Source organism: Dermacentor variabilis, chromosome 6 (assembly GCF_050947875.1).
Source record: "Dermacentor variabilis isolate Ectoservices chromosome 6, ASM5094787v1, whole genome shotgun sequence".
In the NCBI taxonomy this organism is placed as follows: domain Eukaryota; kingdom Metazoa; phylum Arthropoda; class Arachnida; order Ixodida; family Ixodidae; genus Dermacentor; species Dermacentor variabilis.
Window position 1 is genome coordinate 124,672,293 of NC_134573.1, and position 17,632 is coordinate 124,689,924.

Genomic DNA, 17,632 nt, shown 5'->3' on the forward strand with positions numbered 1-17,632 from the left:
TGCTAGTGGCGCAAATCAGAAACGAGCGCTGCTGAAATGCTGCACTTTCGTCCCACTTTCACGCATGATGTCGGCCCGAGGAGCTTACGTTCACTCGCGTCACAAAGGCGCCTTGGCCAGCACCCCCGATCGTGTTCCTCAATTTTCCCGCTCCTCATTCAAAAGACCCGGCGCAGCCACAAAAAAAAAAAAAAGGAAAAACTAAAATGGCACGAAACGGACGACGCTGTCTTCGTTTGGGACGGGCCGGCGGTTCGCGTCCTCGCCGCCGGAGCGCGCGCGTCGTTTCCACCAATGGCGTGCTAGCTGTCTTGACGTCACCGGAGTGCCCGCGCATGCGCACTTTCTCGAAAGCGCTCGGGTTGTGGAGAGAAGAATGGGCGCGGGATGGGGGGGAGGGGGGAGTATCGCGCGAAGGGGCAAGTGAGCGGCCGAAAAAGCGCCGATGGGAGAGGACGACGGTGCGGAGCGGCGTGGCTGCGGCAGCGGCATCCGACAGCGCACGTTTTGATTGCAATTTCTGCCGGTCGGCCCACTGCGGGCGCACACGGGTACATGGCGCGGTCAGCGAAAGATGCGCCACGATGACACGCGCTCCTCGGCGGCGGGATAACTGGCTGGGCCCGGCGGCGTGCTGCGCTCCCCATCTTCATCTCGTGACGACGGTGCGGTGGTTGTGTGTGTGGTGGCCCCTGCAAGCGCTGCTGCTTCTGTGCGCGGGGACATGCGGCTCGTCCGACGTGGATGTGGTGGCCACTTGTTACGCCGACTGCGGATCGCGCCTGGTAAGCTCCCGCTGTTTCCCCGGCGCGTCAGCTGATCTCATCGAGATCAGCTGCGTCAAACAGGTCCTACTTTTATTTCTTTTCCGGAAAGCGCAGCTTGGCGTAGTCTTCAAGAGGCGTTGATGTGAGACGACACTTGGCTTCTCTTGTCGAACGTCCCGCACTGATGCGCGATGCAGTGCTTCAGTTTATTCGTGAACACGAACTGGGCGATGTAGGCATGCATGCACTGAGACTGAGCAAATGAAAGTGTCGCCAGAGGGCGATTCAGAATAGGTCATTCCCGAACTCAAATTGTGTCGTGGGACAAACGTGTCTGCAAGTAATGGGTTCGTTTGACAACGATCGCAGGAAGGCCGTGGACGCAAATGCGAAACCGAAGAAATATGTTTAGCAAGTCGTTCCTTAGATGTGCAGCTTATCACACAAGGTGTCTGTGACATTTACTGTCCTTCTTCTCAGTGGCATTCCTTCCTCAGTGGCATTCCAGTCTCATGTACTGCAGAGTGCGGCTGTAACAATGCAAGTTTGTTTCGGCAAAAGTTCCTTAAATAATAATCATTATTCTCGTTTTCTTCAACAGCGTTCAGCTTGCGTATCTTCGCTATAAACACGCACACTTTTGCATTAGCAGGCGTCCACTTCATGGTGTTCCTTACGTTTCGCTTTTACTATGGTTAGTGGCCGCAAACCGAAGTTGGCCAACGACAGTCAAGTGGGCTCTGGTATAATACGCGCGTTGCAAATCAAGGCAAACTCGAGCGTTAACTAGCAGTGGTACTTTAACACTGCCTTATGGCTACAGTAAACAAGTTTCCCAGCAGTCAGTGTTCGCCATGTCTCATTGGCTGCGGGCAACAGCGAAACTGCGCAGCCGCAAGGAACATTGCAAGAGAGGCGTGCGGAGAGTTACGTCGCCGAGAGTAAAAGAACGAACAAGTGAAGGACGAGCACACAACGGGCGCCGTCGTCCCTCTCTCGGGCAATCCTTCATGGCGGGCTACGCGCGGTCGACCGTGAGGTCAACAACAACGACAACAACTGTCCCTGCGCCGTCGTATATAGTGTCCCACGTCCTTGGCCCGAGTTCTGAGACGCAGTGAGAGACGGAGCCGCAGGCTCCCTGCGAGGAGTGTCGCAAATCTCCGGTCGACGGTCCTCCGAGAAAGTGTCCTGCTGTTCCACTCGTAAGCCGACCTCGTGGTTTAGCGCGTTGGCGCTGACCTCAGCCCGAAAGTGCCGCCGTCAGCAAGTCTCCGACCGCGGCAGCGCCTCCTGTACACGAGTAGGTCGCACTGCCGATTCAGTCGGCGCCACAGCGGATGCTGTTGGGAAAGGGAGTGGTGTGATATGTACTCACGAAGCAGCCATGTTGGCAGCGAGAGGGAAGAGAGCGATTGGAGAGCCACATTACATCCAAATGCCTTGACTTTGAGTCAGCCGCGCATAGCTGACACAGGACCACTGCGGTCAGAGAACGCAAAACATTTCTCTTGGGTTTACGTTCAGTCTTATTCCTTGCTGAAGTGTATGTAAACTGTTGCAGGCAAACTAGAAAGCTGTTATTATTTGACCATATAGACCGTAAGGATTTCTTCGTCTGTTACTATCCACAGACGAGGCTGAGCTTATTTCAGGTAGCGTGTCACGTGTATTAGCTATTTGCATAAACGTAACGCAGCATGCTTGAGAGGAATACAGATTGGGTGCGCCCTTTTGAGCGCCTTCTATATCGCGCATCACCGCGCAGGGTTTCCTGTCCAACATTCACTTTTATACGAGTCGCAACCCTTTCGAGCACGAAAGCTAAACTCCCTCTACATAAAGATACATACCCTCCGCGCGAGGAAGTTTTCGTGTTGAGCAAGTTTCTATCGTCAGCTATAATTATATTTTTATAACTTATCGTTATTGTCATGGACCATTGCCTTGGCTTCTGACTAACTTCATTTATATACGATCGAAGTGCGCCACAAGTGGGATATCTCGGGAGCATTTAATATGCAGTGGTATTGATGACATTCGCATGAAATGAAGACGAGCAGAATGCTGGTAACGCCCGCAGGTAACGGCTACGTTTACGTTTTATTGGCTTACAAGAGTAGCAGAAAACTTGGCATGCCTCTTGGCGTTTCACTGCACGTAGTATCTCACGAGGCGGGGCTACAACTATAGTAGTAAGCACTTTTTGTTCTTGTGCTCCCAAATCAATCAACGCGTGACCGCATATAGCTCACGCAGAAGAGCGTAAGCCTCTATGCTGTTTCTAACAGTAACCTCACCTAACGTAACCTACACTCCACGCAACATGAGGCAATGCTTTCTCTTTATAACATTTATGACGCCGTGTTCATTTGGTGCTTCACTGCGAAATTGTGCGGATTATTAACAGGGCGTGCCCGAGTAGCTTCCCGTAAAGATAACCTTGAAGGTGTCATTACTTGCATAGTTTTGGATGTACGTATCATCATCAGCAGCAGGCTATTTTATGTCCACTGCAGGACAATCGAAGGCCTCTTCTCTGCGATCTCCAGTTACCCCTGTCCTGCACCAACTGATTACAACTTGCGCCTGCGCATTTCCTAATTTCATCACCCCACCCAGTGTTCTGCAGTCCTCGACTGTGCTTCCCTTCTCTTGGCACCCATTCTGTAACCCTAATGGTCCACTGGTAATCTAACCTGCGCATTACATGGCCTTCCCAGCTGCAATTTCTTTTTCTCTCTTAAATGTCAGTTATAATATTGAGTATCCCCGTTTGCTCCCTGATCCACACCGCTCATCTTCCTGTCTCTTAACGTTACGCCTATAGCGTTCTTCGTTCCACCGGTCTTCGCGCGGTCGTTAATGTGTTCTCGAGTTTCTTTGTCAACCTCGAAGCTTCTGCCCCATGTTTTAGCACCGGCAGAATGCATTGATTGTGTATACTTACGGGCTTATCCTATTCTAAGGTTCGTTCGTCAGTTACAAGCATGTGCCTGAAACGTGAACTTTAAGAGTTTCGCGTCTCTGTTGCGCTGGGCGAATCGAGGGCGGCGAACGCGTCACTGGTTGCTGACGAAGCGGGCATTATGGTTGCCTACAGACTCCTCGCAAACACACAATGAGCCTGCCGCCTTCTGCCCACCCAAAGACAACTACGCGGGGAACGCTTGTCTCTCGACGAGTCATCCATCATGTGGCAGCTAGGCGAACGTCTGTTGACGTTGAAGTGAATGGGAAGCGCCCGCAAACTTAAAAAAACGGTGTCCCCAATGCCGCATCCACGGTGCGTACGTGCCGTCTGCTGATGAAAAAGGTCGCGAGAAAAAAGAAAAGCGTCTTCTGGGTCCCAGGCTTAATTTACCTTGGCTCTGAATCCAAGGTGGTAGCTTACCAATCGTGGCGCGACTGCAATGGAAATAGACACTCTTCCAAGTTAAATACCACAGATGGTAACAACATTGTGCCTCGTAGCAAAGAACACTCAAGAATCAGTGGAACTTGCGAGGTTGCAGATAGTTCGAATTTTCTGCACTGTCCGCTTGAAATGTTTTCCACGTAAAGGTCAAATATCGTCCTTTTAGATCAATCTATTCCAGCTGAATCCGTTCAACAACGTGCACAATCCTCATGCGAAGACTTCGAAGTACTGACAAACCTCATCGCTATGACCTATTACCGTTTGCCTCTAGTGCCCATAAAGAAGAAAAAGAAACTACATTAAATGAAATTGTAAGAATAATGCACTAGCACAAAAATGCCGTTGGTTTTGCACTTTGCTGACGTTGCACGAAGCACCTGCTCTTGAACAGTTCCGTGGTTGAGAACGCATCCAGTTTACTAATGCAATGTGCTCAGTCATTTGACCGCATGTGCGAGCTGCAGCGATGAAAATATGACATAGAAATTAGGCTCTAAAGAGAAAGAAAGAAAGCATGCTATCAATCTACGAACCTATCAGAAGTCTAGCGGTGCCTATACAGCGGTCGCTCTATAGGCACTGATGTGTTGACCTTCTGAGCACCTCCCGGGACACGCGCAACTGGTGGTAGGCCGAATCGCAGCTGTCCACCAAGGAAAGGCGTACCTGCGTTTTGTGCGACCCGTAGCCGTAGCCAACGCAAACGGGCATGGGGTTACTATGCGCATGCGTCGTATACCACAGGCCTACCCTAAACTATACGTGTAGCACACAACCATTAAACGAGCTGTTCATAATGACCCTGGGCCGGACTAAATGTTTGCGATGACCAAGGTTGATGACCAAGACAGTGCTGGTTTTCCAGCAGATGATGTGTAACGGTGTGAACGTATACGATTACGGCATGGCCGCGGTGGGATTATATTGTGTATAGTGGCGATTGTTTTGCCCTAAACAAATAAAAGCCGCATCGTCAGCTTTCTGTGTCCACAGATTTCTTGCGCAGCGTACGCAGATATATGGAAAATTCTTGAAACCTCCAGATTTTGGCTCAGCAGATGTTGCTTTTGTAAACCTATTGGCGTCTTAACTCAGATACTTGTACCCAAAGCGAATGCAAAGCTCTTCAAATTAGTTTAATTTTCCGCTTTATATGGGTATTTTTGTACTGAAAATGAACTATACGCTGTCATGATACTGACGAGGATAAAAAACTGGTGTGCTTTTGATTCAATTGTTTCCTTCATAGCGCTTCCCCTATATGCATGCGACTGCAGCTTCATTATCGGGATCATCTGTTGAGCGCCATTTCACAGTTTCTTTCCACTCGACGCAGGAATTTCCAAGTAAGGTTTACAACATTTAAGATAAGTAAGTTCATCGTGGACGTCTTCGATTCGCTGTACTGACAGAGGCGTTGCTGTTAGCCATTGAGCGTTTGGTTATACGCGGTGTGTGGAGCACTCCCGGCCAGTCCGGGGTTGACATATCGAACACACCCGGTATCCTGTTGCTGGGCCAATTTCCAAATAGAAATCTCGCAAGACCGAGGTCCTCTTCGTATATGGCGATATATTAATTTAACCACAGCGCGACGGGCATTTTTTCCGGTTACAGCGCACTGGCAAAGCCGCACGCGCGCTTAGAAAAACCTGGGCAAGGGCGCTGGACGGCCTCGTTGACGATCTAGCGGATTTTCACCGAAATACTTGCAGGTGTCGATTCTACATATCGCGCACTGACGGCAACGTAATCAAGCGCGGGGCTGCACCAGAAGGCGCGACAGGAGAGCGAGCAATGGTCCGCGCGTTGGGTCGCCTACACGGCGTCGAAAACACGCGCAGTTCATTCGCGCGTTGGAATCACTTCATTTCGGTGACTGCGATTCTCTCCCTCTTCCCAGAACTCTCTCTCTCTCTCTCTTCGTCGCTGTCGCCGGAAGTGGTACCTGTTTATTACGGCGCTCCTTCGCAACGGACAGCCCCGCATGCTCCGCGCTTTGTGGGGCGGTGGGCTTCAGCCATATCCCTTCGAGCCCTCCCCGGCCCTTTCCATTCGCCACCATACCCACTACGCCTACTGCCGCTTGCTGCTGCTGCGGCGGCATTTCTGACGACACACATCGTTGCCCGATGCCTTTGGCTGCGGCGGCGACGGCCTCTGTCCGTTGCATGCACGCGCAGCGTTGTCAGCAGTGGTCGGTGGCAACGCTCGCCCCCTTCTCCCCCCCAAACCCTCGTCCTGCCGTCGGAGACGACTTCCTGCGCTGGCGGAAGCCCGTGGTCTCGCGCGACCAATTCACGCACATCCATCCACGCGCAGTGGGTACTATACATGACTGAGTCGTGCGTGTCCGAAAAACCCCCGCGCGTTTTGTTTGTTAGTTCGTTCCTTCGTGAGCCGAGTCGGCACTGGCGTCCCTACATGTGTGTGTGTGGGGGGGGGGGGGGGGGGAGGTATGAAGTCGCGGCGGCACATTTATCTTTCTTATTTTCTTTCTTACTAGCCTTCCAACGCGCATCGTGAAGAAGAGTGTTGACGTAAGCGCGGTTGTCCTATAGGCCCTTCGTGACTGCGCGCTTTGTTCACCGAGGTGACTCCTGTGTGACCCGCGGCTCTGGGTGTGTGCGTGCGTTTGTCGTGATGTTACGTTGAGCTCATACCGGTGTGCGTTTCGTGATGGGATGCTGAAAAATACCGCTGAATCGGAACCTGTGAAGCGAGTGCAACAACAACCTCTCTTCCGTCTGCTGCGTCGAGTTAGTCTGCGCTGTTTTGATCGTCTCCGGAAGGAATGAGAGGGGCCGTAAAACAATTCGAAAGACGCGTGTAAATCTTATGCTAGCGCGGTTGTCACAAGAATAAAGTTATAGATTACGTGAAGTCAGCTAACCTAATGCCTCTGTCTTTGCATGGCTAATGTCAACAGAATTCTGCAAACATTGATTGGTCGGTAACGTCGAATTTGGTCACTCTGGTTTCTTGGAAGCTGATCTACATCGGATATCCTTTTTATGGTCAAGACAAATGAATTCGCAGGGTCCACACAAGGACATGCACTTGTGATCACCCTCTTTGCCTTCAACAAATAGTGTAACCGATGATACTTTTCCCATAAATGTCTTCAGTTCTTCCTTCTTCTGCGGAAACAGTTTGGCAGAGGGAAGGAGAAAAGAACAACAGAGAGTTGAGCTTGTTGGTAAGGATTCATCGCGAAAGAAGGTAAGGCATGCAGACACGGACACAAGAAAAGAGACGCACACGTGTGTTGTCTGGTTCTCTTATTTTGTGTCCGTGTCCGCACGCCTTACCTTCTTTCACGAGGAAGTCCCTAAAGGTATGCATTTTCCTGTGTCAACTCAACTTTCGAACAATACAGCTAAGGTCTGTACAGCTTTAAATACTCATGTTGTCTATACAGCGCTACGCTCCGTCCTGTTCCGTAGCGTCGAAGTTTCAGCGCGTGAGCTCATTTAAATAATAAAGCACTGTATAGCAAAACTAACGTCATGTTAATCGCACGCAGCTAAACTGAAATAGCGGCTCCAGCTATAATATAGCTGCCAATTTTGCGATATCTCCCCTTTTCGAAATATTCATCGCTTTTTCAGGGCAAGACGACGGTATCCCCCATTCAGCTGCGGTATTTTACTCGATCCAGGGTCAAACTGAGGATGAATAATGACAACCTGAAAGGCGCAGCAATGCATGGAGAATAAAACTAGAAAACAGACAAATGGGTGGCACTCCGTTTGTCTGTCTCCTATATTTCTTCACTTTACATTGCAAGTCCGTGTGCTTGCCCCATTCAGGCTGTAATTAAGGTGTACCAACTCACACAGCAACAAGCTCTGCTTGAGAATGAATGCATTGCTTATTTTAATAATTTTCAAGCACACAAGCTAAGAGTTAAAAATGAAACTGGCACTACCTTCGCTCACTCTGAAAATTAAGCAGGAAAGACCGTCCCTTAAAGAACGCGAAGTGCCCGCTACGCGTGCACAGACTTAGTCAAGCCGTAACTTCACTTCGACTCCAACATAAACGACTCAGCAAGCAAGCAACAAACGCGCACGCGCGCGAGCGTGCATACGTGCAGACACAAGCAAACAAGGAAGCGAGCACGAGGGAGCATTTTTTAAACGAACTCGCAGATAATCGTCCAAGAAACGCCGAGCGCACACAGCGCGTGCTTGCACGCGCAAAAACAAGAGCAGGCAAAAGCGCGCTCTCTCTTGTTGCAGCCTGATAGCCGGGCTGTCGCTGCTACAAATGGGTCCGTCGGTGGTGCCCGTCCGAGCCCCCCCTCCCCCCCCCCCCCCCCCGAGTATAGTGGCGACGAGAGTCGTCGTCCCCTCTGGCAGCCGCGGCAGACACAAAGCAGGCACGCGACGTCGCATCGCGAGCCGGGACAGAGCCGCGGCAGCGCCCACGGGTGGGATCGCGCGTCGCGCAGCCCAGACCTTGCGGCCGCGCAGGCTGTTGGCCCCGGCAGCGTCGGAACGAGCGCTGCGAACGCAACGTCGCCGTTGCGTTCGCAGTGTCGGGCACGCACGTCGGGCACGCCGTGCTTTTTTTTGCACGCCGCGTAGCAGTAGCGTACGCGTACATAAATGTATGTTGGCGCCAACATTGGCGCCAACAACGTTGGCGCCAATGTTGCGCCAACGTTGTTCCAACGTTGCGCCAGTGTGATGCGAAATCGAGCCTTCGATTGTTGGCTGCGCTTTCCGCGGGCGCTATAGGCGTATGTTATTTGGATGCGCGCCCAGAGCTACAAACCTCCCTTGTGTAGCAACACCGCCAGCAACGTTGCCGTTACCACGGCCGCCACCACCCCAAATTAGTAATCCGTAAAGAAGCATCAAAACGAGAGCAAGAGAGAGAGAAGGTAGGGATGTTGGCCAGGAAAGCGTCTAGAAAAAGGAGAAGAGGAGCCAAAAGCATCAGCAAGTTTCAAAAGCGCGCTGCGGACAAGACACAAGCACAGGAACAAGTACGACATGCATGGCACTGTTTTCATATGGCGTTTATTGAGATTGAGAGAGTATGTGATGCGAACGACCTTAACCACATGACGACGTGACTATCGGTTCTGTCTGCTTGCCATCCGCTGCGGTAGCTCAGTGCCTATGGCGCAGCGCTGCTGAACAAGGGGTCACGTGTTCAATCCCGGCGCGACGGCCGCATTCCGATGGGGGAGGATTGCGAAAGCGCTCTTGTAACCCCGCGGCTGGTTAAATTTATTCACGAGTCATCGTGTCACGTAATCAGATTGCCGTTTTGGCACATGAAACCAAAGCGTCAGTTGCAAGACGTGTTTGTTGTACTTTTGCTGTTCTTTTGTTTCCTGTTCGCAGCGCTCTTTTGAAAATTTAGTACGGATCCCCAACTCACCAAAGTTCACACCCTGTTAAGCATTTAAAAGTTATTGCATTTGGTTACTTCACTTTTCAAATCGGGAACGCTTTGTATTTTCGGATGTATGCTCATTTACTTCCGGAATCTCTCATTTTTGTTGTTATCTGGTCTCTCGTTCCATTATCCTTAATTTTCGTGACCCCTTACCCGATTACAGGGTTGCCAGCAGGCATGCACACTTGTCTAACCACCCCAACTTTCGATGTCTGTTTTTCCCCTCATGCTACCTCTTTTCTGGAGTTGTGCACGTTCTTGATTCCGTGTCTTCTTTCATTTTCATGTTCGCGCGTGTTGTGTTTGGAGTGTGTCACTCATGATGGACCTCGTTTGCATGCGTCCGGAAAGATTTGTGCTCCGTAAGGTTTAGAATTGACTTCACAATATTTTTATTTCCTTTTTCATTCTATTTAGCCGCATGGGACCAACAGTAGGCGTATCTGAAGCCAACATTTCGACAAGGAGATTGCCTTCGTCAGGCCGAGCACAAGTCCCCTTGCCTGAACGTTGGCTCCGTAAATTTATCTCACTTCAATGCTTCCTTTTTCTTGTTGCTTCAGTGTTGGCCATTTCAAATCTACATATTCCTCTGTATATCACTCTTGCTTAGTTTTTCTCATGTCTTGCTCGTAAAGTTTGAAGCGGTTTATGCACATTTATCATTTCAGCGAAGAGGAGTATGTGACTTGTGGTACAGCTAGGCTTTATCTTGTTAAACAAATCTAATAAATATAACGCAGGCCGAAAGTTTGCAACAGAGGTGGTCGCTTCGGCGAGTTCTGCAGCTGTATTCGCAGGATAAACGAGAGAGAGAGAGAGAGAGAGAGAGAGTAGGAGGACAAACATTTATTAAGTCCATTCGACTTGTCCTGGTCTTCGCGCAATTGTCGACGCCAGTTCAGGGCCATTTCTTACTCGCGCAGTAGTGACTGTGCACCTCCTTGATGCACGATCCTTACATGCACTACACACCTTCCGCATTGCGAGGAATCCTGTGAATCCGTGCTGCGCGAAGCCTGTACTGTGTGAAACGAATAGCAAAGTGCTGCACTTCCTGGGATATAGTCTTGGAAGTGCAGGTGAATAGAATGGTCCTATCACGTGCCCTTCCTCTTTCCGCTTCGCTGACGGTGACTATACATAGATGTTTTTTGTAGATCACACCAAATGTTTGAAAATTGCCTGTGGCACAATTGTAATCTTTGGATTGGATTGTCCCAAGAGCAACCATTACTTGCGCAATAAATAGTGAATCGGCTAATTAAAACGGACTAATTAAGTTTCTAACTAATTACCTTACGGCACATGATGCAATTTAGAAATAGTAGCCGGTAAGTTAGCAAGGCGTATCCACTGAGAACAAATTCTTAGGATGGCTCCGGTTTCGAGATATATCCCTGCAAACTTGCGGTAACAATAGAGTGCTGATCTGCTCACTTTTTCACAAAACACCACTTTATGCTATAAAATACGAAAATAATTGTGACAGTCAAAGTGTTTCGTCAAACACTTTGGGAGTGAACACTTTCTTTATTTTGTTCATGAGAGTGTTACCAGCGCAAGCTTTACTCATGAACCAGTGATTCCCATTATATATAGCGTCATACGATGTTGCTTGCTCATCGCCTTCTGCAGAACCCTTTATCCAACCGCAGAGTGATTTAATAAATGCTGAGGGGCATAAACCACGCATAAGGTCAAACATAAATAGCAAAAGCTATCCCATCGAGGGCCCCTACAAACTTTATGATCGTAGCTATAACATAGCTATGTTCATAGCTATATAGTACTCGAAGGCTCTTCCCCTGGGCCGCAAAACAGCTAAACCTTTACGGCCAGCACAACAAAGAGAGATAATCAACACCATACGCACGTATCGCCGGCTCTTTTACCAATATCTCCAAGCACTAGAGCGCTTGTTTTTCCACTGTTATCGCTGGCTGAAGTGCTAAACCAGCGGGGACGGGAAAGCATGCAGAGTTTCTTAGTAGCAACTGCTTAAGACCACCGTTCTCACATTCCCGTTCATTTTCGTTCGATGTAGGCCGCCTCTTACGAGTTTTTAAGCGCAGACAATGTATTGTATACTGTTCCTTTGGCAATGATTGTCAGTACAAGAGTGAATGAAATTACTAGAGCGCGACAACAACTTTTAATGAATTAATCAAAATTAACTAAGCTTCGAGTCCAGCTGTGGGAGCCGATGAGAGTGCCGTCATAACGGCGGACATTCAGATAAATTGTGTCCAGTGTTATATTGTCACCGCACCGCTGCCAAGGTGTAGGGGCGAAGTTCTTTCCAATTCACATCGGCTGCATCTGCTACACGTGCTATTTAACGAGTGTGCTTGGAGAATGTGGAGTGTATGACTGTATTTACTTTGAGACGCACACCGAGATTGTCAGTGGTTGTCCCATTGGCCCAAATTCCACCCTGAATTGGAGCTCCACTGTTCCAAGCGATGTATTCAGCAATCGTGTGGCTCTGCACTTAGCAGACGCATGGGGCCACGGTCCCAAGATCTTCTCCTCTGTGAAAGGCCTCTTGTCCAAGTGCCCGAAAACTATCCGAAGGGCACTCCTACACCTCTTGATATGCACCAGCCTGTATGACCGCCTGTGACTGACTCAGTGATGAACCCTTGTGTCAGTAACCGTGCAAACTGTGAACTTCTTTCTTCCTTCTCCACTTTCAATCCCCTTCACCCTTCCCAAGTGCACGGTAACCTACCCAGCTCAGCCTGGCTAACCTCCTTGAATTTCCCTTATGACTTCTCTCTCTCTCTTTCATGAACTCGACCCAGAGATGAAAATGAGGCTACCACCGAACATAAAAAGGTGTAATACAAGCTTGCTGCACAGATTACGCCCAGGTGTGGCCTTCACCCGGCGCTACCTACATCTCATCGGCCGGGTGGGCAGTCTGAATTGTGACGAATGCGGTATTTCTGAGACGACAGAACACTTGTTGCGCATCTTCCCGCGATTTGGTGTACAGAGAAAATCGATGACAGGCATCCTGTCCAAATTTGTCGTTGGCCCATTAACTGAAAAGATTCTATTGAGATCTTCGCCTGATCCTCGTCATCAGCTTGGTAGTCTGAAGGCTCTCAATAAATTTTTGTATGAGAGCGGACTGGAGAAGAGACTTTGAAGGGTCTTGGAGTGTGGAAGATTTTCCCCACCATCTTCATCCTCATAATCAACGTCTTCTCTATTCTTTCTGTCTACACACTTTCCCCTTCCCTCAACGCCGAGTAACAGGGAAGAACATTGATTCAGGCCAACCTCTCAGCTTTTCTGTCATAATTTCTCTCTCTCTCTCACCAATTACTTTTGTTGGTCCCTTTCATCAATACCTCCAGTCGGCTTTAGGTATACCTGCGTTGATGACTGTATTGACACCTACCATCTATTTATTGTCACTGTAGACGCAAGAAACACGGGTACTTCCCGCGCTGGCAGTAATGCTAATCCAATCCTCTCTTGATATTCAAACAGCGTTTGTGAAAGTTGTGCTTTCCAGATGAGCCACGTTGAAGTCCCACACCAAAGTGGTGTGGGACTTCAAGGGCAAAGTGACAAAGCTTGTATGGTCAGAAAACTTGAGTATCCCGCTCACTTCTTCAGGTTCGCATCCAGAAACAAGTAAATATTAAAGAAACGTGCCTGAAAAAAAGAGTTGAAAGCTAAATGGGGGAGGGGGGGGGGAGTGAAGGACACCCGGTGCTCCTTGCTGCCGATATCGATGTTGCATTCTTTTCTTTTCTTTTTATTAGGTTTGGCACTTAAGACACCAGATTGTGCAGATAGGAGAAGCGAGTCCCCTAATTGTTCTCGCAAATGGGCGGCGTCTTTGAGTGCTCTGACAAGACAAGAAAAAAAAATTCTCAAGGGCGCGACTTCGCTTTAGGACGACCGTCTACTTGTCTGGGCGCCGCTGTTTAGGAAGTCTGTAGGCTGCGTCTGCAAGACTGCAATGTTACTTAGAGCCGCGTGCCAGATGTTTGGCGTATAGTTTCTTATTTAGCTTACTTCTGGTTTATTTGTTTTTCTTGCGTGGAGCACTTTTGCTGAGCGCGCTTTCATGGGTGGGCACTGCTGCGCCGGAATGCTTGCGCAGATATGCCGGCGTGGCTGAGTTGACTGCGGCGACGCTATTTACATCGCACAAAAAAATAATAAGTATATAACAAAATAAAAGGAAGCAGTCGTTCCGCGTATGCCACATGCGATAACAGTGGTATTTCAACCTGTGGATATACATGCTTGGCACGACATCAACAACAAATATTTACGTTTTGTTTTATTTATTGGAATGAGGAAGTATCAGTGGATATCACAACACGGAATACGGCACCAATAATTTAACGCAACGTATTCGTATATTCTGTAATCTATTAACCAGTTTCTTTTGAGCACGATGCACTGGTATACGGGGGAATAATGATTAAGAATAGATTTTGCTAGACTCGGTTGATTGCTATGAATGATAGAAATACTCGCGACGTACTTTCTTTTGTGTGTGGGGCACGGAAGAGTAGAAGCTGATTTATCATCCAAAAGAAGAAAAGAAAGAATAAGTTCCGCGCAGTTTTGAAAGCTGTCGAAACATGACTGCACAAGCTGGATGCACAAACATCGCGGTCACAAGGGACCTGCTTCGGGCAGCATGCACGGACGCGGCAGATCTAAAGGAGTGCAAACTTTGGACGTCGCTGTTAAGGTTACCATCGGTATCACTCTCGCCGCAATCCTGAGCCTGCTCCAATCTCTCGCACTCTCTCGCTCTCTCTCTCTCTCTCCCTAGCAACTGGGGCTGGCAAGCGAAAGACTGCAGTGCGCTTGCAGAAACACGGAAAACATTTAAATCACTCTATTGCTGGACCAGAATGTGTGGGATGTAGAGTGCACATTCAACTTGTACTGCAGCTAATTTAATTTCGCAGCTACGTGTGTCGTTGATCGTTGATTCCGAACGTTGCTCAACCTCGTGCAACCTTAACCTCATAACCTTAACCTCGTGCAAAACATTGCGCATTGGCTTCGACCCCTTTCATGTTTAACCGAAAAACAATTAAGTGAAGCATTCTTTCTCGATACTAAGTCAGGTGCATGCAGAACAGTATGCAAGAGGTTTAATCGCAATCTTGTGGCCCCTTTGCAGTATTTGAGAAAATTGGTAATAATTTTATCTATAGGCCACTTAGTCAGCAGGGACGATAAAAAGCGCCCGTGAGGTGCATTTCGAATACAGTGAGGCGTCATGAAAATCCAGAACGCCACATCAACGTGGCGACACCCCACACGATGTCACATCTTCATCTTTGTGCCCACGCATTTATATACAAACAAAAATGGGGGAGGGGGGGGAGAGTTGATTTTGCGACAAGCCTAATGAAACCGTTACATTACAATGCTGTTAGTCTAGCCCAGTATTTAAAAAAGTGGATTTATCGCATTTGTAACGTTCACCAGTTGGTATTTAAAAAAAAATAGACTAACTAAAAATGCGATCCTATCCCTGAGGTGTCTTCGGTTCCCAGGAGGTTAAGGCCTGCACGTTGAAAAGATAACATCTTAAGATGAGTGCACAACATATTTCCTCATTCGTGCTCCATATCACTCTTTGTTTATTTTCAGCGTTGCGGTGAAAACAACCCGAGCAGTAACGCGCAAAAAAAAAATAATAATCGACACTTACCAACAAAGGTGGGCGATGGAGGAAAGAACCGCAATCTTATCCCGTCTTTGTTATTCGCGATGCAGACCGCGCAGGTACATTGTTTACTAACAGATACACAAGGAGATCATCACTCCCCCCGTTATCTTTCGACCTATTGCGTCGCGCAGGCTCTATATCGCCACGTGTCCGACGCTCTTTTTATTTATTTTTATATTCCTGAGTGTTCTTCGCGACTGAAATAAGTCAGTAGGGCTATACGTGTGCCAGAAACACGTTGCCGTACTGGCTCCATTGTCGACTCCGTATTTGCAAGTTGACTCGCTCGATAGTTCTTCATCTCCTGAATTATCCTCACCCCCATTGTTGTCGCTTGCGGCTTTGTCTATATATACTTAGAACGTGGTGAACACGATCTGGAGAAACGACAACGACAATGCTATGAAGGCACAGCCCGCTCCCTCAAGTTCTCTCCATAGATGAGGGTGGCGATATGGGCTTGTTGGTCGGTCATCATTGAAGGGTACTGTATGGCGCAACAAAACAAGGACATCAGAAGAAACGAAGACGAAGACAAGCGCTAAAAGCGCTTGTCTTCGTCTTCGTTTCTTCTTGTGTCCTTGTTTTGTTGCAGCTATGCTACACCGATACCCTCTCTCTAGATGGTTTACGTCCCATCGGCGATGTACGGACTACGCACTGCATTGATTCAAAAGATATCGTTGCCGCCATCTGGCGAATGTGGGAATCTATTACTACTGGGTAGACTCACTGTACACGGCGTCGGACAAGAAAGAGCAGAACGAAGAGGGGGAGAGAAAAAAAAGGGGGGAGGGCGAGTAATCGACGCTAGCACCGCAGAGCGACCGTTCACTGAGAGACCAGTTTTATACAGGCACCGCGCAACGGTCCCAGAGCGTGACGCGAGATACACTCGCGATAACTTCGTAGACAGAGGTGTCCCATTCTATTCCGTATTGAGCGGCCTATTGTTCGCGCGTCGCTGCACGTACGTGGAGAACTGTGCGATTCAAAAATGTAAGAACGATCGCGATGACATCGAGCGATAAAAATGAGGGTGAGGGAGGGCTATGAGAGACACAGTACAAAGACACAAAGTGGAAATAAATGACAAGTAAAAATAAAATAAAGGTAATGCCTCTAAGTGTGGTGCTTTAGCCAAGCTCGAACACATGCTCAGGTCTTGCGAAAGAATTGAAGACTCGGCGATCAAAGATGCGTCCAGGTGGGAGGCTGCACTTCGCAGCCCGGACTTAGACGAACAATTCTGGGCTGTCCAGCAGGCTCACGACGTGGCCGTGAGGCTTGGCCTTCCGGTCCCGACGTGGGAGCGGCCCGCTTAGTGGTTGATTTTCACTACTTGCAGGACCAAATAAAGTTTTCCATCCATCCATCCATTCATCTAAGAGTGCCAGCGCTGAGTAGTTTCCTCATCAAACGCAACGAGCACGTGAGACAGCTGTAAGCGTCTCTGACAACCCTCGTTTATACCACTCGGGGACTTTCGCCAATCTTCAAAACAGGATTATCGAAATGGCACCGTCATGGGAGCCTCTCGCAAGAGATACAGATATCTTCCTTTGCCTTGGCGGTCAAAGGCTCGCGAGGACAACTGACCCAAATTGACGGCCTCTGTATATTTCACGCGGGATTCATGCTCTCAACCCAGCGCGGGATGAGAAAAGCAGTTTCAGTGCAAGCTTTACCTGTCTGTACACAGGTCTACCAATCACAAGTAAATAAATAAATAAATAAATTTAATGAAGCTAGGTATTTAGAGAGGACGACTTGTCAATGCGGGTGGACAAAATTTTTGGTCTTATCGGAGAAGAATGGTTGACGATCTCGTCCAATGTTAGTAACGCAGGCGCTGGAACACTAACCTTTCTTCGTCAACGTATCTAAGTATAGAGCGTTCCACCTCTTCTATGCCCTATGCGCACAATCCTAATTCCACCCCGATATTTCTTCTTTTCTTCTCTCTCCCTCTCTTTTTCTTTTTTTCTTTCCACAATATAGAATGGTACAGTCCGGAATTAGGGGGCGGCTTCGCTTGGGTGTATACATAGAAGCGGTGCCACGTATTCACAGAGAAACACGCAGCTCGAAATAAACAGCCAAAAAACAAACAGCTGCTTTCGCTTCCTCGCGGGCTAGCTCCTCTAATTGAACCGGCCGAATCGCGACCCAAATTCCGCTTCTCGCCGTGGGAAACCGCCGCATTCCGGCTAAAGCAAACTGTCCCCGCACCCGCGCGCTTAGAAAAGACACGCACGCACGCACACACATTCGCGTGAGTCCACTCCGTATGCATTTGTATAA

At 48.7% G+C, this 17,632-nt stretch overlaps 1 protein-coding gene across 4 annotated transcripts in view; it reads left to right on the forward strand.

Moving 5' to 3' along the window:
• Window positions 1–423: 423 nt before the first annotated feature.
• sev (receptor protein-tyrosine kinase sevenless) overlaps window positions 424–17,632 on the forward strand; it is a 145,083-nt gene continuing 127,874 nt past the window's right edge. For all 4 annotated transcript variants that reach the window (XM_075695695.1, XM_075695696.1, XM_075695697.1 and 1 more), the window contains exon 1: window positions 424–785. In XM_075695695.1, coding sequence (XP_075551810.1) covers window positions 585–785 — 201 coding nt within the window. In that variant the 5' untranslated portion in view covers window positions 424–584. The remainder of the gene's footprint in view (window positions 786–17,632) is intronic.